Source organism: Amblyomma maculatum, chromosome 6 (assembly GCF_055883805.1).
Source record: "Amblyomma maculatum isolate TAMU_Amacu chromosome 6, ASM5588380v1, whole genome shotgun sequence".
Lineage (NCBI taxonomy): Eukaryota > Metazoa > Arthropoda > Arachnida > Ixodida > Ixodidae > Amblyomma > Amblyomma maculatum.
In genome coordinates, this window is record NC_139349.1 from 5,445,694 (window position 1) to 5,468,863 (window position 23,170).

General features: G+C 48.4%; 1 protein-coding gene across 1 annotated transcript; it reads right to left on the reverse strand.

Annotated features, from left to right (window-relative positions):
• Positions 1-562: 562 nt before the first annotated feature.
• On the reverse strand, positions 563-22,799 carry LOC146184970 (peptidyl-prolyl cis-trans isomerase FKBP35-like). Its single transcript, XM_084605853.1, has 6 exons — positions 22,761-22,799; positions 15,459-15,592; positions 12,659-12,911; positions 11,194-11,403; positions 6,432-6,655; positions 563-890 (listed from the first exon to the last, which is right to left on the reverse strand). Exons 1-6 carry the CDS (start codon positions 22,797-22,799, stop codon positions 563-565), a joined length of 1,188 nt encoding a protein of 395 aa, XP_084461979.1.
• Positions 22,800-23,170: the final 371 nt, after the last annotated feature.

A 23,170-nucleotide genomic window follows, 5' to 3' on the forward strand; every position in this document is an offset into this window, starting at 1 on the left:
CTGCGCATTTCCCTTCCTGTTAGGTATAATTAAGGCTGCGTATGGGGCCCATATTTGGAATTCGCGCCAAAGTGCGACACCTTCTGCGAACGGACGACAGTATGAGCCATTAACGGCTTTCGCCTTAATACTTGTGTGAATAATAAGGCTCAATAATTTTTCTCGTTGAGCTGCCTTGAGGGGAAACAGCTGCTGATGCGTTCAACTGAACGCTGGTTGTGTTCGATACAATGATCGTCGCCCACAGCCAAAACTTATGGTCTACATTCGGCTCAGCAGTCTTGATCTACATTCGGCTCAGCAGTCTTGAACCCCTGTATTATTTCATTTTCCCTCGCCCTGAGATAATGTGCATTTGTTTGCCTCCTAGCCAGTAAGCTCTATCCCTGTACGGACGAATGGATGAAACGTGCAGAAATAGTAGAGACTACACACAAACCTTTAATATGTCTGAAGACACGAGCAAGGAGACGGAATCACAAAGAATTTATTCATGTGTGCAAACACCCGCTTTCAAGAACACCTCAAGCACACATCAGCTGTGTGTTCGTTGCCTCGCCCTTCAGGCGACATCGCGGGCGACACGCACATTGTGTCCGCCCCCTGGCATACGCTGCAGCACGAGGCCCAGGGGTCCGCACAGCAGCTGCACGTAGTCTATCTCCTCCGGCGGATGTGCTGAGTCAAGCTCGAGTACAGTGCCGGCTTCCGCACGAATGAGCGCCTCAAACGTGCAACGGATCATGTTACGTAGTCTCGGATCCAAGCTGTTTTCGATTCTCAGGCGACGCTGGCGCGCTGCTCGATCTTCGTCCGGGACCTCGCACACATTTTGGTCTTCAGCGGTACCCAGTTCCCGCATCATGTTACTGCTCGCCACGCCATCGGAACTGGAGGAGGCAAGGCCACCAATAATAAAGCCACTTCAGAGGTAGCTTTATCCCTTCAGTAACTTTACCCGCTCCCTCCTCCAAGTTTCGTGTTGCAACAAACAGTGCATGATGCCAATACACATCCTTCCGACCCCCCCACACACACACACTTGGTTTTCTTACCGTCTATAAAGGCTCACCAGCTACATTCTCTGTGAACTGTAAAGAATCCTCTGGTACGGCTCTTTATACCATCTCTTAGTCGGGTTTAAAGGGGCAAGGGCGACAGTTTTTCTTATAATTATATACTTGAAATATCGAAAAGCTTTGGAAGACAACCTTTTTTTTTTTTTTTGCAACAGGAGAAAATTTAATTCCGTACAAATTCTTTGTGGCTTGCATTTTGTAGCAGGGGTCTGATATGACAAGTGACATAAAATAACATAAAATAGACTTTATTTACCTGAATGGCAACTCACTGCATTAATATTTCAATATTGAAAGACCCTGAGCAGTCTTTTTAACCCAAGTGAGCGAGTGCACTTACTTTAAGGGGGTCAAATTACTTGCTGTTTTAGCAAGGAAATGAGTGAAATTGCGTATTGCTAACAATAGCATCCTGCGTAAATGTGGAGTACGTTCATAAACTCTCAGCTCAGTTGTTTTTTAATCACTTTTGCGGACCTTAAAGCTAAAATATAGCCCGCAGGATTAAGTAGCCCACTCCCTCTACATCCCGCGTTAAAAGCATCGCAGTCACTACTTTAAACGTTTCGTCCGTTTTTTTTTTTTTTTTTTTTTTTTTTTTTTTTTTTTTTTTTTTTTTAGTGCACTGAACAAAAATTACTCCTCTCTCGAAAATTAGGCCTCTCTCGACGTCCAGAGTAAATGTAAGCATGAAATGAAAAAAGAGAAACTTTTCCTTTGTAACATCGGAATTCAGGTACAATTTATGTGCGATCTTAGTACAGAAATTTGTGAAAAATGTCTTTAGTAAGATCGGAACTCTGAGCAGTTACAATATAAAGGTACTACAGAACTACAGACTACCGAAAAGTACTAGAGAAAAAAAACCTGCACAATAATCTGACACTAGGACTAAACTACAGAATATTTTGCCATATTTTTGACACTGTTCTGTAGATTTATTCGCCTAGGTGAGCATGGGACCATGACCCCATTCTCGGGGACGGCGCTGAAGCCGTTGTTCCGAGCACCGCCCCTCTCGCATTGTATCACTCGCTTACACTGGAGCAGCTATTTCCAAGGCCCCTGACAGCCAGTTGACGATAGGTGTATAGTGCCATCTATGTGTCTTTTGCACGGCGTTATTAGAAGTGCAAGGTTAACATTATCCGTGCTTTCAAAATGCTCAGCTTGAGTGATATATCGACGAAAATTGAATAAAAATTAGCTAGTTTGGGCAGCACCACCTAGAATTTGTATGTCAGTCCTGTACGAGGGCGGAGAACTCGTCTCGTTAATCTCGCTCAGTGCACGGATGTTCCCGCTGCTGTGCCCGAATGATGGCTCTCGGTTTTGGCTCGACGTCAGCGCAAGGTCGCCGACACTGTAGCTAAACGAATTTTATTATTAAAGTGGGCGGGTGACTGCGTTGTGCTGTCAGCGTTCTCAAAACCTTTAGCAAGTTTTAAAAAAAGACTCGGTTAGGAACAACCAGGATGAATGAATAAACGCGACACCCGGTAAATTATCATTGTGTGATCAGTGCGGCAATAACTAGATTACAGCAATAATACCGCAGTAGGAGTGCGACCGTGGCGTGGCAATTTCGATGTTCAACGAAGGTTTCTATGGGAGTCAAACATGACCGTTCTTCTCGCGATGAAACGGAGCGTCCGCGGTCCAATTTGTTCCATTTGTGAAGATGTCGTGTCCTTCCCTCCCTCTTGGCTGCTTACTCTTTGTGAAGCGACTCGGTCAAAATTTGCTTCCATCGATACATAATTCAAACTCGTGTTGTGTAGTTTTATAGATTTTAAAGTCTCAAAACCACCGAAGCTATGAGGGACGCCATACTGGAGGGCTGCGGACGTTTCGACAACATGGGGGTTCTTTAACGTGCACTACCATCGCGCAATATATGGACATCTTGTTCTTCGCCTCCATCGAAAAGCGGGCGCCGCGGCTGGGATTTATTCCCACGTTGAACAGTCGAACGCCCTAACCGCGGGGATAGAGCTTTGTGCAATCGAGCTGTCGGCTTGTCCAAAACCTTTCTCCTGATCTTTATGTAACACTAGACGGTGCTGCCAAAAGCTCGATAAATCTAGCTGGACCTGAATTTAGCCCTACTTGAATCTCTTAAGAAGCTGTTTTTTCTTTTTTTGTATATGCATCCGCAGTGTCTTATAAGATATTGTGAGCGGCGCCCATGAAATAAATTCATTAAAAAATAACAAGGGTTCAACGCTGCTGAACCAAATATTGAGCGAAAGCATTAGCTGCCGGTGACTGGGCGTTCTTCTTCTTCTCTTTTTCTTCTTCCTCAGCCCACATATAAAGCCCCGCTTTAAGCAGGTCATATGAACGTACCTTAGTGGCCTATAGGGGTAACGAATGCCAGAGTCCTAGCTTCTGACGTAACCGTTCCATGTGAAACGAGAGACCCAAGTTGGCAGCTCCTGCCAGCCCGTGTGTCACGTGGGGTGTGACGTCACGTCGTCACGTGGGTACGACGTAACTGCGGCCGTGTCACGCGAAGGCTTGAAAGTGCAAGCAGTATCGCTTTCGCAATAAAAAACGCACACCATGTACAACAACAGACGGTAAAGGGTTACAATGAAACGCGACTGGGCTGGATTGGGTCTCTCTCTACCTTTTCCCTTCGACGCAGGATGAAGCAATCATTCCTGGCTGCGCACATTCAGCCTCTTTGCGTTCTTCTCTGGTCGATATCGCTTGAATAAATAGTATTTTAGCGCAAATTCGCCACCAATGACCCGTTTGTAGCAGCACGTATAGGTTTAATGCAATGGCACAGGACGGCACAATCAACGCAGCATTCCCACCACTTGCTTTTATTTTGAACGCCCGCGACGGATAACGAGACGCATAGAATGGTCCGAAAGCAAGCAGGCCTCGCCAAGCTTGTTAAGAGCGACAGCTCGGTGAGACTACGAACCACGCGCGCACGAAAGAACTCTGCTCGTCGAGCACCGATCTTAGGCCGCCACGGAAGTCCGCACAGTCGCAAGCAATGTTGCTCTTGGCACCTATAGTACAGTGGCAGGTTGGCAATGAGCGCATCATCGCCTACGCCAGCCGTGCACTCTCTCGTTCCGAAAAGAACTATTCGACAACCGGAAAAGAATGTCTCGCGGAGATGTGGGCACTCGCTAAATTCAGACCGTACCTTTAGGGACGACCGTTCAGGGTCGTCAGCTACCATCATTCCCTGTGCTGGTTGGCGAACCTCAAGGGCCCTTCTGAACGCCTTGACCGGAAGAGATTGCGCGTCTAACAGTTCGAATTTACTGTGGTGTATAAGTCTGGCACACCGACGCAGAGTCTCTCGCGCGCACCACTGCCACTCGACATGGCTGACGCTGATATGGACGACCGACCTTGCTTGGAGTAGTCACAACGTCAACCCTTGCTCAAATGCAGCGCGAAGACCTTGAGCTTTGTAAGCTCATTGATTACTTTGAAAGCCGCACACCACTACCACCTTGCCTTTTCTCGCGGGCGCTGGCCTCGTTTTCTACGCACTGAAGTCTTTTACAAACGAACGCTCGAAGACTCCTCAGCCCATGTAACTATTAGTAGTTCCTGTTGCTCTTCGCGCTGAAATTCTGCGCACCTGTTACGATGAACCATCGTCTGGACATCTTGGCTTCAGTCGCACATTGGCACGAATACGTCAGAAGTATTACTGGCCCAAACTTGAGGCCACAGTGCGGAAGTCATGAGATCCTGTCGTAACTGCCAGCGCCGTAGAACACCCCCTCTGAAGCCTCCCGGTTTGCTCCAACCTGTTCCTCCGCCAAAGTCTCATTTTCATCAAGTCGGTATCGACTTATTGGGACCGTTTCTTAAGCCATATCAGGGCCACAGATGGATTGTTGCTGCCACCGATTATTTATCACGTTATTGCGAAACGAAAACCCTCCAGGGTGGTACTGCTGCCAAAACCGCTCAGTTTTTCACCAAAAACAGTGTGCTTCGCCACAACGCTCCAGCTGTTGTTATCACATGCCGCGGGACCGCATTTATTGGATAGCTCGTGCAAGAAGTAATGCGGCTCAGTTGCAGAGCTCACCGCAGAAGTACTGCCTATCACCAACAGACGAACGGACTGATGGAGCGCCTGAAAAAAACCCTCACCGATATGACCTCCATGTCGACCACAAGAACTGGCATGCTATTCTGCCCTACGTCACATTTGCATATAACACACTGCAGTGCAAGAAACTACCGGCTACACGCCTTCCCGGCTTCTTCATGGACGGGAAGCGACTACAACGTTAGATGCGATGCTCCTCCCGGATGGTACACCCGCCTCCGTGTCCGAAGAATTCGCCCAGCTTGCCGAAGAAGTCTGCCGACTGGCTTCGCATTCATCAGACACTAAGTCGTGATGCCCAGCGATACGACCTCCGTACCTGGGAATTCGAATATCATTGCGGTGGTCTGCGCATGGTTTCCCATCCGAAAAACTATTGCGTCGGTTTTCTGGCTGGTTCTTCGCCGTGCTAGTGCCGTGAACTACCTTCCTGAAGGGACTGTCCCCTCCTCAGACCACTCTCCTTCACCTTTTATTTTTTTCACTTCTTTTCTTTTAGAATCTTTTGACGAGGGGGGATAATGCCACATGTATTGTGGAACTGGTGTGGCCCCTCGTAGGGAGAGAAAGAACTGCGCTGGTGATCGAAAGCTGCCGAACGGACTGTTACTGCATATTTTCACCCGTCACAATACTGTTATGTTCTTTTTTTCCCTCCTGTCAGCATTTAACCTTATTCATATTGCAATTGCCCCCCCCCCCTCACCGTAATGCGGAAAGGCGCTGTGCGCAATGTAATAAATAAAAATAAATAAATGTCATAGCCATTGTCTTCTGAAAAGCGCTTCATTTTCCTTTTACCTCTATGGTTGCCACGCCTAATCTTTCTTCGCTACTGCGTCTCTTCAAGTGATTTTATTTCCAAGTGGCTGTGCATTTATCTAAACATCTTAAAGACTGAAATTTGGACACAGTTTTATTTAATGACCAGGGGCGCCGCCACTATCCGTAAACATTAAGTTTGACAAATTTTGATTTTTTTTTTTTTTTACATATGGGCTCTATGAAAGCTTACCCGAAAAATCTTGCACATATACTAATATCCACATAGATGATTTCATATCTGACTAGAAATATGCGGTATACAGATATGCTAGCATGCTTAACATGTTTCTCAGTTATGGTGTGTACAATAAAACAGCCCATGTGCCACGCCCTTACAGACTAACTTAGCGATGGTGCTGACACCATATCATGTTTCTGGGCAGGTTTTATGACCGGTAAAGGAAGCGAAGGACTACTCTATAACTTACCGACACAGACCGACTTCCGAGTTCCTCGTCGCCTGTAGGTGCTCCTCAACGAGGCTCAACTCACTGTTCACGTGGCGTGACCAGGGCGCCAGGACGCGTGCGCGGCGCAGCATGTCAGCCGCCTCTTCCATCTCGCCCAGGTTGCGCAGACCCACGCCGCAGCGGTACAGCACTTTCAGGCACTCCGGGTTCATCTCGAGGGCTTCTCGGGAACACTGCACGGCCTGCGGAAGAGAGACGCAGCAGTCGCACTGGCTGTTTCATTTCCCCGCTGTCGGCTCATGGGCTCAGTGACGGCCAGCGGTTGAATCATGTATCCCTAGGGTCGTAACGCCAGCCCGGAGCTTAGCACAGAACAGAGGCAGTCTCTCTCTCTTCTCAATTACGCCGACGACTGCACTCACCTACCACCTGCCTCGTGAGAGCTACGCGCTGCATGTGATGCAACGATTTATTAGAAGCCAAACTTTATTCTCTGAGCGGCAACACTGAAGGTCACGAAAGATGCCGTTTGACCTCTAAACTGGAGGAGGAGTGGCCTGACGTCATACCACGTGACTCGGTGGTCTCCCCGTTCGCTTCTCCTGCCCGCGCGGCGTCGCGTCGAAACAAGAACACATTATGTCACCGCGAGATTCCCAATAAGGACGTGAGACCAACGCTGGAAGAACGGAACGGACCATAGGGGTTACTAACAGTAGTTTCCGTCCTATATATCTCTCGCAGTGACCCTCGCAGGTCTCTAACGAGCACAACGGCAGCGGCGAGCACTCAGGGAGCACAGTCCGTACAAGTTGCCGGAATTGCAGTTGTTGGACCATGAGCGCCGCGCCCCGCGAGGTCTGACGCATTGGGGTAGCACGCCTAACATCGGTTATATATGTACGAGTCTTCAAGCTTGTCGAGTGCAGCATCAGAAATGCGCGTTGATTAACGACCGGAGCTTCGGAAGAAAGCACGACCCCATTCGGCGAATTCAAGCTTCTGCGCAAAAAAGTGTTATAGTTCTAAGCTAAGCTTTAATCCCTCGATGACCGGACAAAAACGGCCTGGAAAGGATGCTTGGTGAGTGAAGTGGCGGGCACGTGAAGGGTCAGGGCCTCCCTAGCCAGTGACTAGGTTCACTTGATATTTTAATATGTCCAACCTTCAGGCCCCGTTTCCTTTACCCATCTACACGGCAGTGGAGCCAAGTGCTTCCTTCGGTGACGTGCAGCGTATAAAACCTCTTGTTTTGAGCTTTGTTAGCAGTAACTCATTTCTGCCATCAAAGTAGCCCGTTAACCCTCAGTCGGAAAAAAAAAAAAAGCTAGAGTACATGCTGCTGTCACGACCGAAATTCTGTGCGTTTGTGACAGTGAACCTGTTGGGACAACAAATTTCTGGAGTAATTTAAGAATAAATGTAGTCCCAAAATAAAATTGCCACATGAATACAGAGTACTAGAGGAAAAACTACAGATGTAAAGAAAAGTACTGCTAAAATCTCTGATGTTACGATGATAACACACAGCATATTTTGCATCTTTGACACGGTTCTGTAGATTTTTTTTTTTCTTAGCAAAATTTCTCATCGTCGAGGACCACTTCCCGGTGTCAAAGTCCTCGAGTTGAAATTCTCACTATTTTTCTATGCTTGGTCGCCTGTTACACTAGCCCCAATCAAGGGCCATACACCAGCCTGTTCGCCAGCACTTTCAGGGCCGTGGTTAATCGAGCATCAGCGACCAGAAGCTGCGACAGGATCCCGTCCAATGGTCACGAACAACCCGCGTGGTGCATCAGTTCAGCTATTCAGATCGGTTCGGAACGATGCACAGCAGAAATGACATCCCGTTCAGAAAAAGAATGGAGGCTGTTAGCTCATCTGCCCTCACTATACAGCTTCCACTTGAGGCGGAGTAATGTTGAACTCGTACCGATTCTTGTTTCATTTTCGAATCGAAACACAAATGCATGCCCAGATCTTGCAGGAACAGCCTGAAAAGGCAATGTGTGCGAAAGGAGCGCTTACAATGATATGCCAAGTGCAAACTACTAATTTACTTTGTGCAACTAAGAAAGTAGATATTTATAGGCAAGCAATTAGTTACGAGGAAGGAAAGGCGCAGCGTCTCACTCTCGGTGAAGAACTGAACCACGCTGCTCCGGAAAGAAACGAAGCAGGAAGCTAGTGAAAGGAGGAAGAGGGCGCCTTGCGGCACACAGAGCATATAATAAAATGAAATCGCAAAGAAACCTCTCCCGTACCAACAACGTATCGCACGTAACAACAAATAACGGCTTGTTGGCTGAATACACAGTTCCGGTTCTGAGCGCACGTTCTCATCTAAGCGTTGCGTTTCATATACCGGCGCTGTATATATATATATATATATATATATATATATATATATATATATATATATATATATATATATATATATATATATATATATAATGGCAAGTGTCCGGAAACCGGCATCAGAACGCCGGCCTGGACCAATTTTCTTGGCCTATTAACAACAGCAGCGTGAAGACATGGCTTCTGCATGCGTGCCTTTCTTTCAGGCGCTTCACAGGCCCCAACCGCGCATCTGGCCAGCACCGACAGCTCAGCCATAAGATATTATAGACCCTATTTTGCTATCAGGTTTAGCAGGCGGCAGTAGTGGCAACCCTGTACTGCGCGGACGCCATAACGTTGGGCGGTTCGAATCTAAAAGCAAACAAAAGAATGTTTCCGACGCATCGGCGCTGATATACTGGCCTTCTCCCTGCTACGCGACGCTCATTTGTCGGACACTTGTGACGCCGTTTGGAACGCCGTCCAACCAGAGCTCGGATTTGACGGACGCCGTGTCATGATTCGCCCTAGGCCCTCTCTCTCTCTCTCTCCGATGTTGCGTTGTGCGTGCCTTGGTTGCCAGTAAAACTGCAATGCCAGTAAAGCTGTAATGTGGTGGAAGTTACGGAGCCGAAACGCACCAGCTCGCCGCTCCGCACAAGAATATAGTGTCTCCAGAAATTTCGCAGGTGATGCTCTGAAATGTTATACCATTAAGGAACTATTAACCTTATTATTATATCAGGCTTCTACTACTGTACTAGCCAGTAAAGCGGCAGTTTAATACATAGCGTTTAAAGTTTGAAGTTTGCTTTATTTCCTGCATGAATACAAAAAAACATTTGCAGACAGTGCTTGGACCCATAGCCGAAGGCTAGTTGTGGGTCCAACGATTAAAAGTGCATATTCACAAGCGTAGCAACACAGTTAGGAAAGCCCCGCCCCCGTACCTTTGGCTCCATTGCTACAGAAAGTTGTCCCCGAGTATAGAGGATGGTTGTCCAAAAAGCGATGTACTTTTTTTTTTCTCCAACATACCGTTCAACCGAATTTATGAATCACTGAAATAATTACATCCGCTTATATGTCGGATCTGTGTAAACGTTTAAATGTAATCTCAGTCACCTTTAAAGTCCCCCGTCACCATTACAGTCACAGACCCCCGTCTACGTGCCTAATTTTCACCGTCTTTTTTTATATTATTTAACAATACAGACACGGCAGAACCGCACCGCCCACACCAGCCTATAGAAAAAGAAAGCTGATTGCCAAGTTTGCCTGGACTCTACTGAGCTATAAACTTTGCAGTCCTGACTTGGCACCATATTAATTAATCCTTGAACTTTGCAGGCACTGGTTTGAGAACGAGACCGTCATTCACTCCGTTAAGGAAAGGCTGCACCAGAAGGGAAACAATAAGGGACACCTAAGCTCTACCTTTATGGGTATGACGCTATAGCTAGCGCAGGCTATACCACCCAACATGTAAGCCCCACTTTGACTAAGCCGTATGAACGTGTCTGCGTGGCCTAGGGGTAACATGTCTGACTCCGCATCCAAGAGAATTCCTGGTTGATGGTGGGGTGATAGTGGAAGGTTGATTTTTACTCCATCTTCCCACCTCAAATGAGCAACCCCAGCTGGCAGCTTTTCTCAAATTTCTGATATCATGTGATCCCGTTCAGCGGTGCTCGTCCAAGTCGGCTGCCAGCTATCCCCTGCCAGCGCCATACCCGTGAAATTTCGCTCACAACACCAACGCCGACACGGACGCCGGATTTTCGGCGCAACGTCTATTGCGCTAGCGTGTTAAAACTTCGGGGACACTATTTCGCCCTGACAGTACGCCACTATAGCAGCTAAAGAATCCCCACCATCTCATGGGGTTCTCCTGACGTATCCTATCGCAGATACTGACACGCTTCTTAACACCACATCGCGCTTTTCAACCGAACGAAGTGAATTGGTAGCGTATAGTTTGAGCAAAGTGGACTTCTGGGCAGTTGGTAGGTCATGATTCATAGGGAGGCTTCGCGCTAAACCTCCCTGCAAATCATGGGCTAGTTTGGCTCACAACCGAAGCTAAAGAGGTTCGTATCTACCACGTCCCCACCTTTCTTAATTAAGGGGTCGTGACGCGTTACTTCATAACGGCGTCACGACCCCTTTCGCCGAATCAGAATTGTCTAGCCACGCTGACGCCAAGTTTTCCGCTCAACGCACTATCGCATTAAAAGCTGCTGCGAAGCAGGCATGCATGCACGCCTTTGTACATAGATCGCGCTATACCGTACAAACTGACCGAGACTACATCGAAAAATTTATGCCCGGCAGATGCGCAGCTATAATAATTGTGAATATCAATTATGAATATTTAAATCATATCATAAATTCTGAGTAAGAAAATTCGACAACATCAAGGTTCTGTCGCACGCACCCGCTTGTAGTCACGTGCACGTAGTGCGCACTGGGCCTCGTTGGCGAGCAGCGTGGTGAGCATGTTGTTGCGGCAGTCGCGCTCCTCCTGGTCCCCGGGCTCGACGGTAAAGCCCATGATTCGCTTTGCCACCGCATAGCACCGCAAAGCGGACGAAAACTCCCCGGCCTCGTAGTACCGGTTGCCATTTCTGAGCTTCAGCCCGCACATCTGCAAACAGAAGAAAAGACCGATGCAGGGAGACCACCGAATTACGGAGCTACACGACTAAAAAAAAGGCACCACAGTCTAAGCAAGCTTTAAAAATACAGCACTACACGCCACGGGAATGACGTTTGTGCAGAACAATGCAGCGCACTAAAGCCGCGGACAAGACGGACAAAAACCTAGCTTAGTTCGCCGAGTTTCCATACGTCTTTCTTGTCCGTATTACCAATGTGCTATATCCCTCTTATCATAAACCAACAAGCCAGCCGCCACGTACTATGCTCGAGTTTTAAGCTTTCTGCTTGGTTCGAACAGCAATAATAAAACGGGGCAGGATTTTTTTTTTTAATTTTCATTTAGGTCAAATACCAAGCATAGCTTTTATATGCATGCAGCATATAATACATACCGCGTGTCCCTGGTAACTGGAGGCAAGGGGTAAAAAAAAAAAACTAAATATTAGAGGCGGCCGAGAGAAGCCATACAGTTGTATATTGTAGGTATAGCCACCTTGCACAGTACTGACAATTTGTAGTTTTAACACCGAATGCTATTTAACTTTGTTAGAATTTCTAAATAATAACTATGGGGGATAAGTGAGATTGCTATACGGAAAAGCACCTTCAGAAACCACCATTCCATTTTTCGCGATAAAGAAAACATGGCATACACCTCCTTTTCCTAGCTCCAAAGAAAACCTGCGATATATCATGAAAAGAAACCACGGGATCCGCGATCCATGCTTTACACAAAACATTACCGCATAAAAAGTGGCGATTCCCGCGACATATCAGCGATGGTAGAAATACCAGGGTTGCATTGCACTGCACATTTGAGAGATGTATAGGCAGGGGGCTATCGCTTTATAGGTTTTATAGGTTTTTATAGGCTATCGCTGGAAGGATAACTGAGCAGGGCGGGCAAGGGAAATAATTTAACTGCCCCCCCCCCCCCACCCCCCCCTCGCCTTAATGAAAGTCATCATGTTTTCCCCGTGAAAAATTCCTGGCTGTGAGGAGAGCGGCAGCACGACCCCGCTGTTTTGCCACACCCCCTCGCCAAGAGAGGAATGAGAGGGAAACGTGGAGGGCATGGGGCTGCTCATCGCCGGGCAGTGCACTTGCACTGGCTACTCGCTACCCTACCCTACCGATAGTGGATAGCATGCTTTCTTCAGAGTCGACCAGCAGCGAGTCATAACGATACTTTTGCTAACATTAAAAAGCGACAGGTCAAACGCCGTAGTGGCTATACCCACATCATAGACATATTCGAACTTCATTGTGAGAACTTCGGCGCGCTGGAGGCAGTCCAGGACTTCGTTGTCATACTCGATCTCCAGGAACGACAGAAGATGTATGTCGTACACCAGTGTCGCTCCAGGTGGGATGCGAGGAAAACAGCCTCGGTCGCCGAAACCATATTCGGGGGCCACCACCACGCGGCACCGCTCACCCCGGCGCATTGTCCGCACCGCAATGGTCAGTCCTCGCACTGTCAGGTTGTTCACGCTGTGGGTGAGAGCGAGGGGGAAGAAGGCGAAAGCGTTACTTGATGCAGGATGTCTTGCACGGCTCGCGTTACGCGCCTGTAAAAACAACTGCTGCATCGATCCCTGTCGTCAGTCGTGACAAATCTACGTATCGGAGCTCGTGAACTCTCGTCGTACCCTTTGCGACGACATACGTTTCGCTGGTCTGCCCTGCACATATTTAGAGGTTAGGTCCACTATTTTTGACAACGTTTATTTATCATTTTCAGTTCCGCACCTCCTCGGCGCGCCCGCAGGGAGCAGGCGGCCAACCTCCGTTCTCGCCTCCGCGGCCGATTTCGACCTTTGCGCCTGGCTTCGTCTGCTACAGAATCGCAGCGTTCCATTGTGCTTCCGAACTGCGCTGAAGCACCGTTCGCGCTTCGTAGCATCTGCGCCTTGTTAGTTTACGGACTTGCGACTGTAAGGACGATTTCTGTTTACGGAAAGGGGGTGTCTGCGATAATTTGGTCCCTTTCGTGCATTCCGGCATTTGATGCTAATGCCTGCGCTCGTATACGCACACGGGCACTGCCGTGTGGTACAAAACTTAGGTGTGATTCAATCTTACCAGTCGCGTTAAAATTTGAGCGAAATTTGAGTAGTAGTTGTGATCTGTACCGCGCGTCAGAAATAACCGGGGGCTGCGTGGTAATTTGTGGTTCTAGTGATTGATGACTGATTGATTTGTGATAGACGATGAGTTAATGTAACTCACTGATTATTTGAAGAAATAAAAAAAAAATGAAAAAACTGCGTTCAAAGGTGTCAAACTGCAGAGAATGGCAAGCCAACGTTTGCAAAATTAAAAAAAGAAACGGCAAGAAAATGAAAATGTTAAAAAAATACTTTTCCGTGTGTGTGAAACGCTATAGCATCATATCTTCAACGGCGGAAGCAAGTGCGTACTCGCTATGGTCGCTCTTTCCTCGAGTTCTATCAAAACGAACGTTTCTTCATCATTATTACTTTAGCAGCATGTGATAGGTCACCCTGAAAAACAATGTGAGACGTGAGAAGCCTCTAGCCATTAATGTCGTCTGAACCCGAGGCGTGAGGCGATTCAAGGAGTGTCGGTCATATAAAAGAACGCCTTTAATTACTACCTACCCTAGTCTTACAGGTCTTGTGTGCTTCCATAAGAGCCTTTGGCGTTTATCTTCCCTCTTCCCTGAGCTAGCTAATTTATCTCTGTTTCTGCTGCGGGCTAAGGCCACACGAATCAGCCAGCCTTTTCAAATGAGGGGCCGCAAGGCGCATTCTTTTCATAGACGGCCTTCGATATTCTAAAAAAACATTACATCTATTTTTTTCCTATAAATTCTCAGTTTCTCTTGTAGATAGTCCCGCCACAGTTTGTAAAGCCTGCACAATCGCCTCTACATATCTCTTAGCGAAGCAATTGCTAGATCCATATGGCCAACGTCGACAGCAGTTGTTCACGGTAAGATATCTTCCGCAACTGACGACTTCACAAACCCCGGCACTCTTTAGTAATATTGCTGCCTTAGACAAAAAACAATTAAGAAATAAACTACGGCGGATGTCTATTTTCGTCTTCGCGAGAGCTGGTGATCGGCAGCGCTCAACGTTCGGCAACCCTATCCTTCTTTTTTTTTTTTTTTTTTTTTTTTTACCAGCCGATTAGAATTTACTTAGCTGATTTGCACGGTATCTTGCGCAGGTTACTTTAGTATACCACAGCGTGTCACTTTGCTGTCTTTCTTTCTTTAGATTTTCGCCATTCGTGATCAAGAAAGAAGTACAGAGGAGGATTCTGCATCACGCCCACGGTGTAAGAAATTATTCTTACACCGTGATCACGCCTGAGGGCCACCCACAAGGTTATGACCGCTTTTTCAATCGTTGATTGCATGTTTCCTTCCCGACAGTGTTGCCCCAACGCGGTGATGCGGTGGTTAAGATGCCTGACAGGTGTGTCGGAGTACCCGGGTTCGAACCCGACCGCCGGCGGCTGCGTTTGTTTCAGTGGAGGCGAAACGGAGTGGCGTCTGCGTACTGTGCGATGTCAGTGCACGTAAAGTATATACCCCAGGTTGTCGAAATTTCCGGAGTCCTCCACTACGGCATCTGAGCAGCCTAATACGCTTTGGGACGTTAAACCCAACAAAACAAACCAAAAACCGAAAGTGCGCGTTGTTCGCAACACTGTGTGCACGAGGTATCCCGCACTTGCAATAAGAGAAACGGCCATCGGGTGGCGTCTCTTCTCATTGTTACGCCGGTGCTTGCTGGAAGAATAACGCACTGGTATACAACTTCTCATAACCTCGTAAAACATTCTAAATGAGATAATAAAAGAAAGCGCCTATCTTCCATAGAGCAACTGTTTTGAAAACTTTGCACTCAAGAAATAATGTCCGGCAGTGCATGCTACTTGTAGGTCGTCGATTAATTATTCATGCAAAATGTCATCACCCACACTGAATTGTAGGGTGACATGCGCAGTACCGATAATGCACATATTATGCAAGCGGCTTCCAAGCATATATGGCAACAGGCTCACGTGTATCGGTGGGGATCGTTTCTTAGCCACGTACAATCGAAGGGCTCGTCACGATTTCCGTCAACGTAACCATTGCAGTGAAAAACTATGCTCGCGTGCTCGGGCACAGTTGGGCCGCTCCCCGGCTCGATTATCTGCAACGACATGTAAACATGAGCGACCTTCACTCCAGTAGATAAGGAACAAGAGAGAACACAGAAACAATACGAACATGAAGCGTCCACTCGCAGCTGTGGTAGCAAACGCCAGAGTTGTCTTCGCTGTCCTTCACTACTAAGGCTGATATTCTAAGTTTGGTTCCATAAGAAATCCAAAATTCTCGTCGATTTGGCTGAAGCAGCCCAGCTGTAGCGATTAGTGCAGGTGCAACAGCGCCGTCTCTCTCCGTGGTACAGGAACCCAGAATATTCGAAATTGATTTTAAAAAATTATGTTGGACCTTATGTTATGCCTTTAAACGCATGCATAACGTGATAGCGTAGGCTACTAGCTCACATACGAAGCCCCGCTTTAATCAAGCCGTATGAAAGCGCCTGACTGGCCCAGGGGTAACGTCAGGCTGATTCTGATGACACCTCCCCATAATAAAAAAGATGCCCGAGTTGGTAGCTCCTGCCAAAAGTAACATCAAGCTACCCAACGTCCAGTCTCTGCGCTGGCATGTCAGTTGGCAGTCGCCTTCCAGCGCCGTTGTGGTGTAACTGAGGCGGAAGCTGCACTACGCCAGCCAGTTCGAGCCTTCAGCGTCAGTGTCGATGGATGCCAGACATTACGTCGGGTCGCCAGACATTACGTTTGGCAGGAGCTGCCAACTCGGGCCTTTATCCTCTCACGTGAAAGAGTGATATCAGAATCAGCTTGACAGTACCCTTGCATTCAGTTACCCCTAGGCCACGCATGCACGTTCATACGGCTTGGTTAAAGCGTCACTTTATATGTGGGCTGGTAGCCTACGCTATCGCGTCATACCCTGAAAGGCGAAGCTCAAGTGTCCCCCATAATTTTGAAGCGGAAACCTCACGAAACCACAAATTAAACCACTGCTTAAACATATCTTAAGTTCAGCCATAGGTGTAGCCATGCAAAAAAAGCTTCCGCTTCCATCCAGGTTTAACCAGAGTTAAACCACACCCTTTTTTTTCTTTTTTAGCTCACAACGCCAGCGCTGTATTTTCGGTTAACGGGGTCTTAACGCTGTCGTGTTAAAACCTCAACACGCTAATAAACAAAACAAAACAGCACGTCTGAACCAGGTTGCGTTTGCCCTTTAGTCGTGCAGAAAAGCGCTCATGGCACACATCAAGCGCTGAATCACCCGTGTGTTCAAAGACAACCGTCGCCCTTGCAACAGTTCAACGCGATAGCATTATAGGGCCTCGTTCGCATCGGCTTCTCATGCTCTTCAGCATCACAACGACATATTTTTCATAACACACCACTCCTTTTTTGTTGTGGAAGCAACACTACGCTAGGTCAGCGATTTCGCAGTCCCGGAGGGCCCCAACAGCGCATGAGCGAGAAGCAAGTGACGTCACATGGCGCACATCTGGAGAGCAGCAGCGCGGAGCCGCCGCCGACTCCCACGCTGCGCGGGTGACTCCGAGGTGCCGTCGCCTCTGTTCCAGCTATGCATTCGAGGGTTTCAACACTGCTGAACCGAATGTGGAGCGAAAGCTTTGGCTGAAGCCGACCAAGCGCTGCATCGAACTCAACCAGCGTTCCGCTGAATGCATCAAAGTTCACCGGCGTTATAGGCAGAGTACCCGGGCTCGAACTCGACCGCCGGCGGCGGCGTTTCGACGGAGGCAAAACGGAGAGGCATCCGTGTGCTGTGCGCTGTCTGTTGTTTTTGTGGCTGTAGGCACGGGCCTGCTACTGACTCTGTAGCTGAGCCATCTCCGCTGCCTCGTTCAGACAAAAGAAAAAATAAAGAAAGAAAAGGTAGAGGGAGAGAAAGACGCGCGCCGCAACAACAGCCGTCGTCCACCACCTAAACGGTGTCGGGTGCAATGACGGCCTACAACAGATAAAAATTCTGTGGCAGGCTAGCCCCCGCCGCAAGCGGCGCTGAACTACCTGTCCCAGCCCCATCAGGGGAGTACCATGTCTGTGCACGTTAAAGATCCCCAGGTGGTCGAAATTACTCCGTAGCCCTCCGCTATGGTAGAGTGGCTAGAAGGAGAGGTGTGATGAACCAACACCACCTAGACTAAGAGTAGTCTAGGTGGTGTTGGATGAACGCGGTCCGCTTTCCATAGAGAGGGATGGCCCTCCCAGCGTGACAGCCGCTGAAGCCAGGGCGCCATTAGCATTCCGGAGGAGACTTGAACACGTCCAAGGAACGCCACGCAGCAGGAGCGGTGACGTACCGTACACACACACACACTTGCCGGAGAAAGTGACAGATACTGCGCCTTTCCTTTCCTGTAAACCAATTATAATTAAATGTAGCACTGCAACGAACGCCAGTAAGAGGAAAACGATAGGGGCCACCGCCAACTCCTTCGCTACGGGCACGAGAGGAGGTCGTGCACAAAGGTGCCGCCGCCGCTGCGATTGCCGCGCCGCACATGCGCAGTGACGTCATTGCTCTTCCGATGCGCCGGAGCGAGTATATATGTGGCACCGCGCCAGTACCGGAGCAGGAGCAGAGGTGGTGAAGGGTGGCTGATCCTGGTCCTGATGCGGCTGGGACAGGTAGGTCAACGCCGCTTGCGGCGAAGGCTAGCCTGCCACCGAATTTTATCTGTTGTAGGCCGTCATTGCACCCGCCACGGCTTCGGTGGTGGACGACGGCTGTTGTTGCGGCGCACGTCTTTCTCTCTCTCTTCTTTTTCTTCTATATGTTCTCTTCTGTCCGCACGAGACAGTGGAGGTGGCTCAGCTACAGAGCAAGTAGCAGGCCCGTGCATTTTCTTTTCCTTCTTCCTACAGCCACAACAACAACAACCTGAGCAGTCGGGTTATAGTGCCTAGAATATACTGGCTAGTGTGACAAGCGCCCGCGCTTCCCTATGGGCGAGGATGGCGCTATTTGCAATGAAAGCCAATCGTTAGCGGCAGAGGGCGCTGCTTGTCGGGAGGGTGCCACCTGAGCAGACGACGCAGTTTTCTCTCTTCAGAATACGGAAATCTGTTGGTGTTGTGCGTGCGTGTTAAACCTGCTTCTGCGCGTCTTTTGCTTTCACGAAGGTGCAGTAGTTTATTTACGGTGTAGGTGTTTGCTCATGCGAGTCGTTCCACACTTCTACCTGCTCGGCGACGATTGCATCGTTTTTTTTTTTTTTTTTTCTCGTTTTGTGCGCGCGTTCTGAGCTCGCCTGTATCACTTCTTTTTTTTTGCTGTGTCGCCAGTGGTGAAGCGCGGTTCCCGATTGTTGTTTCCCCAGTGCCTCTCACTAGACTGCAGAGAAAAATGCCAAAGAGAAAGCGGTGGTGTACAGAGAAGACTTGCTTTTTTGGCAAACGGGGCTACCGCTAGAACAAGGAGCGTACTACGTATTACTGCGCTATCTGATGCTACGTAAGTACGCATTCTGTACAATGGGAACGAAGCATCGATAGAAATGACGGAAGGTAAACGGCAACTGCTTTTGTTGGCGAGAAACATTTTTAGAGCATGCAGTTATATTCACAAGGATGCAAACCTGGGCGAGTCGGTAACGGTGCTCCATGGCAGTGTGTAGCACAAAGAATGTACACAGGCGCTACAGACAGCACCTGTGTTGTGTACCTTTTCTGTGTCCCTCGATTGTCCTTTTGCGCTACACATATGTCATATGGATGCAGTTATATATTAGGCGCATGTTTCACCGTAAGCGCGGCATTACCAACGAGCTTCATCGCGATTAACCGGCCGCGTCTCGTGCATATTGTGTATCTGAGAAAAAAAAAAAAACTTCGTCAGCTTCTTCATTCAAAAAATGGTGACTTCGGCAAAACCTTGTGCAATCGCAGGCCGCGATGTACCTTAATTAGCCGCTGTAAGTAAAGGTTCCTCGTTTGTGTTCTGCTGTTTTTTTATTTTTATTTTTATTCAAATATCTCACGGGCTCCGATTGGAGTATTATGTGAGGGGGGTTACATAACTGGGGTGCGAAACAGAAGCATGTAGAAGATGGTTATTTTAACATCGTTATTTTCAAAACGTTAACATTATACCCTCCACACCTTGTGCCCAAGACGGCACCAAAAAGGAAGGAAAGAAACATATGCGAGCAGCAACCAGCTCGTAAACGCCACAAGCGGGACGCAGGGACTGGACCCGGCGATCCGGGCTCGGAAATCAACGAGGGCTCCTGTTTTCTCGAAGCTGGCTTTCAAGACTGCAACGACTCCTCCGGCTCCAGTGAAGCGGGCATTGTGGGTGAACAGAGTGGCAGCCAGGCTACACTGCAGACACCTAACCACCACGGAGGCCGTCATCCGTTTGAGGACATTCTCATTCCGGTTACATGGATGCGGATACCTTCCGTGGATGACAGCCTAGCTTATGCTTAAGACCCAATAACTTTGAAAAGATGAAGGTTGACCTTGCATTCCAACTTTTTGGAGATGACTTTTTACTTTTTTTGCACCGGCGGCATATGTGGAGACCATATACACTCGGGTGCAACCAACAGAAGACTTCGTCAAGCTAACCAATCGCCTGATACGAGTAATGACCTTCAGGATAACCAAGCGTGCACTTAAGCCGGGTAGCCCAGACATGCGTTTCTTGGAAGACTTTTTAGGATATCTGGACAAGTGGGAAGAACATGCCAGCATTGCCTTCCACTCGCATTGTCACCTTTGATTAAACATGCTGCTTTCGTTCTATTAAACCGAATCTGTGTTTCGTGACTTGTATTCTTTGAGTTTGAATTCCTCCAAACGCGAAAGCTCTCATGTGCGTTTCCCGGGTTAGCGTGTGGCTCACGTACCGATTGAGCTTACAAGTTCGAGCAATCCGCACAAAGCAATTCGATATTAACATTAGCATGTTAAAACGTTATATCAGTCCTAGCTCCTGAAAGAGCTCTAAAACAAAGTATTAAACGTGAGCCAAAGCAACGCGCAGCTCCCTTTCCAACTCTCAGCAGCGCGGCGCAATGTGCGCGAGAAACCGGCTCGCACCCTCTCGCACCACAGCGCCGCTATGCGGCCGCCGGCGGCTTTCATTGCAATTCGAGCCATCCCAGCCGGCGCGCTCAACACACTAGCCAGTATATTCTAGGCACTATAGTCGGGTGGTTGCTCCTGGCCCTACGGGGCTGCTACTGGCTCTTTAGCTAAGCCACCTCCTCTGCCTCGTGCGGACAGAAGAGAAAATAGAGAAGAAAGAAAAGGAAGAGGGCGAGAAAGACGCGCGCCGCCACAACAGCCGTCGTCCACCACCCAAGCGGTGGCAGGTTCAATGACGGCCTGCAACAGATAAAAATTCGGTGGCTGGCTAGCCCCCGCCGCAACTGGCGTTGACTTACCGTCCCAGCCCCGTAGGGCCAGGAACTGCCACCGCGATGTCAGTAAAAAACTCTAGGTGACTGAAATCTCTGGAGCCCTCCACTATGACGTCCCTCACAGTCTCAGTCCCTTTGGGACGCTAAACCCAACATACCAAAGCAAATGTTCTTAGGGGTAATAACCGCGTTCGCGGCTTGAAGCCTTCGTTTTGAGGAGCCGAACGCCGCAATAAATGAACGCTGAGCTCTAGGCAGATGCACTGGCGTCTGTTGTTCGCTAAACTCCTTGCAGGAACGCGAATCACCCCTGGAAATGGTAGAATTTCCGTAAGCACAAGATGTCATTTATATTTTATAGTGCAAATAAACGGCAACTAGAAAGACTGCACAGTCGTACAAAAGTGTCTCGCTCATGAAAAAAAAAAAAAATATATATATATATATATATATATATATATATATATATATATATATATATATATATATATATATATATATGGCTCTCAGTTCCCGAAAGAAAAGCTACAAGTTACAAATACGAAGTTGCAATAAAACGTAACGGATTTTGAAGTTTTGGACGACCTACCTAATTTTAACGTTTTTCGCTACGATCGCAAAAAACTCTCGAGGCGGGGACGTTCTTATTGCTACTAAGGAACACTTGCCGTGTTGTTGGTTTGTTGGTTGGTTGGTTTGTGGGGTTTAACATCCCAAAGCGACTCGGGCTATGAGACGCCGTGGTGGAGGAGTCCAGAAATTTCGACCATCTGGGGTCTTTTAACGTGCACTGACAACGCACAGCACACGGACGCCACTCCGTTCCGCCTCCAACGAAACGCAGCCGCCGAGGCCGGGATTCGATCCCGCTTCCTTAGGCACAAGTCGAGCGCCGTAACTACTGCGCCACCCCGGTGGGGCCGTGTTGTATAATTAACATCAATTCTGAACTTGAAATATTGCGGGTTATCTGCAGTTCGGCTCCTCAAATAGTTATATTAGGTGTTTGCTATCGGTTCGCCTTCCCCTGCAAGCTACCCGTCTACGATCTCATACTACAGCGTTCGAAGAGTCATGCTTTCCTCGCTCAGCCGTAGACTGGAATGGCCTTCCACATGACACTGCTGCAGTCACCTGCCCATAATTATATACCTGCCATATTTAACCAATAATATGTTTACTTTGTACCTGATACGTTTATATCTGTACCCACCCCTTGTGTAATATCACAAGCAAAGTGATATGATGTTTGGCGACTCTGCGGAAACGCGCATGAAGATGTCGTTGCAGTCTGCTTAGGTGCTTACTCGGAGACATGCATCCCCTAATTCTCACGCGTTAAAAAGATGTCGTTTACTTCCAGAACGGTTTCATTAACGTGCACCGATATCGCACAGCAAACTGCGTCCGCTGCGTTCACCCTCCATCGAAACGCGGTCGCTGCGGGCTGGATTGAACCATACCCTGCATACTCACTTAGGCATCGATATTGGACTTGCGTGTAATGATTTATTCAGTGTTCAGTCCGGTCACCATAAAATAAAGCGTTGAACGGCTTTTTATAAACAATCAAGTAAGAGCGAATCTGCGCTCTCTGGTTCGGAAGGTCGGCGCTGAAATGGTGTAGCCGATTTAAAGGGGGCCTCGGTGCACGGCAGCAACAAAGAACGTTGCCTCACTCTCTGTCGACCATTCTAGAAGCTCCTGCTCTATAAATAATTCAGACACAAATGTCGGCCACGACACTAATGTGGTGAGCAGAGAAGATCCTCAAGCAACGCGATCAAAGGAAATAGGTGCACAAAGTGCGTTTGGTTTCCTCGTTTAGGCACATGAGAAACGAATAACACCAACGCTCTCTTACCCTTTTCTGAACTCCGCCGTCCTGGGTGAGCCGTTCCATGAACCCTTCAGCTTGCGGCCACAGCATCAACTTCAATAGGCCTCTTCGCGCGATAAGGGCGATACCAGTGGTTCTGCCCTGGCACATCGGCGTCCGAAACACAGAGGCAGCAGCACCCCTCGAGAAAACGCCCAGGTGGGAGCGTCACGCGAGCATGCCACTGTCACTGAGTGAATGAGTGAGTGAACTTTATTAACTGCTCGGGGATCTTTTTCTTCGCCTCTCCAACCGAGGCTGACGAGCGGTTGGCGCCCCCAGTCCAGGGCACCACTGGTTTTCGCCAGTTTGCGAGCTCTTGTGACCAGGTAGAGCTGAGCCTCCGGGTCAGAGCTGGTCAGCAAAGCCTCCCACTGTCTTTCATTTGGGTTTAA

Coding starts and splice junctions, on each gene's coding strand:
- LOC146184970 (XM_084605853.1), bottom strand. CDS start 22,799: ATGGAACGGCTCACCCAGGACGGCGGAGTTCAGAAAAGG. Junction 12,912..15,458: donor AACGATCCCCACCGATACAC/GTGAGCCTGTTG, acceptor TCTCACCCACAG/CGTGAACAACCTGACAGTGC. Junction 11,404..12,658: donor AGTTCGAATATGTCTATGAT/GTGGGTATAGCC, acceptor TTCTGTTTGCAG/ATGTGCGGGCTGAAGCTCAG.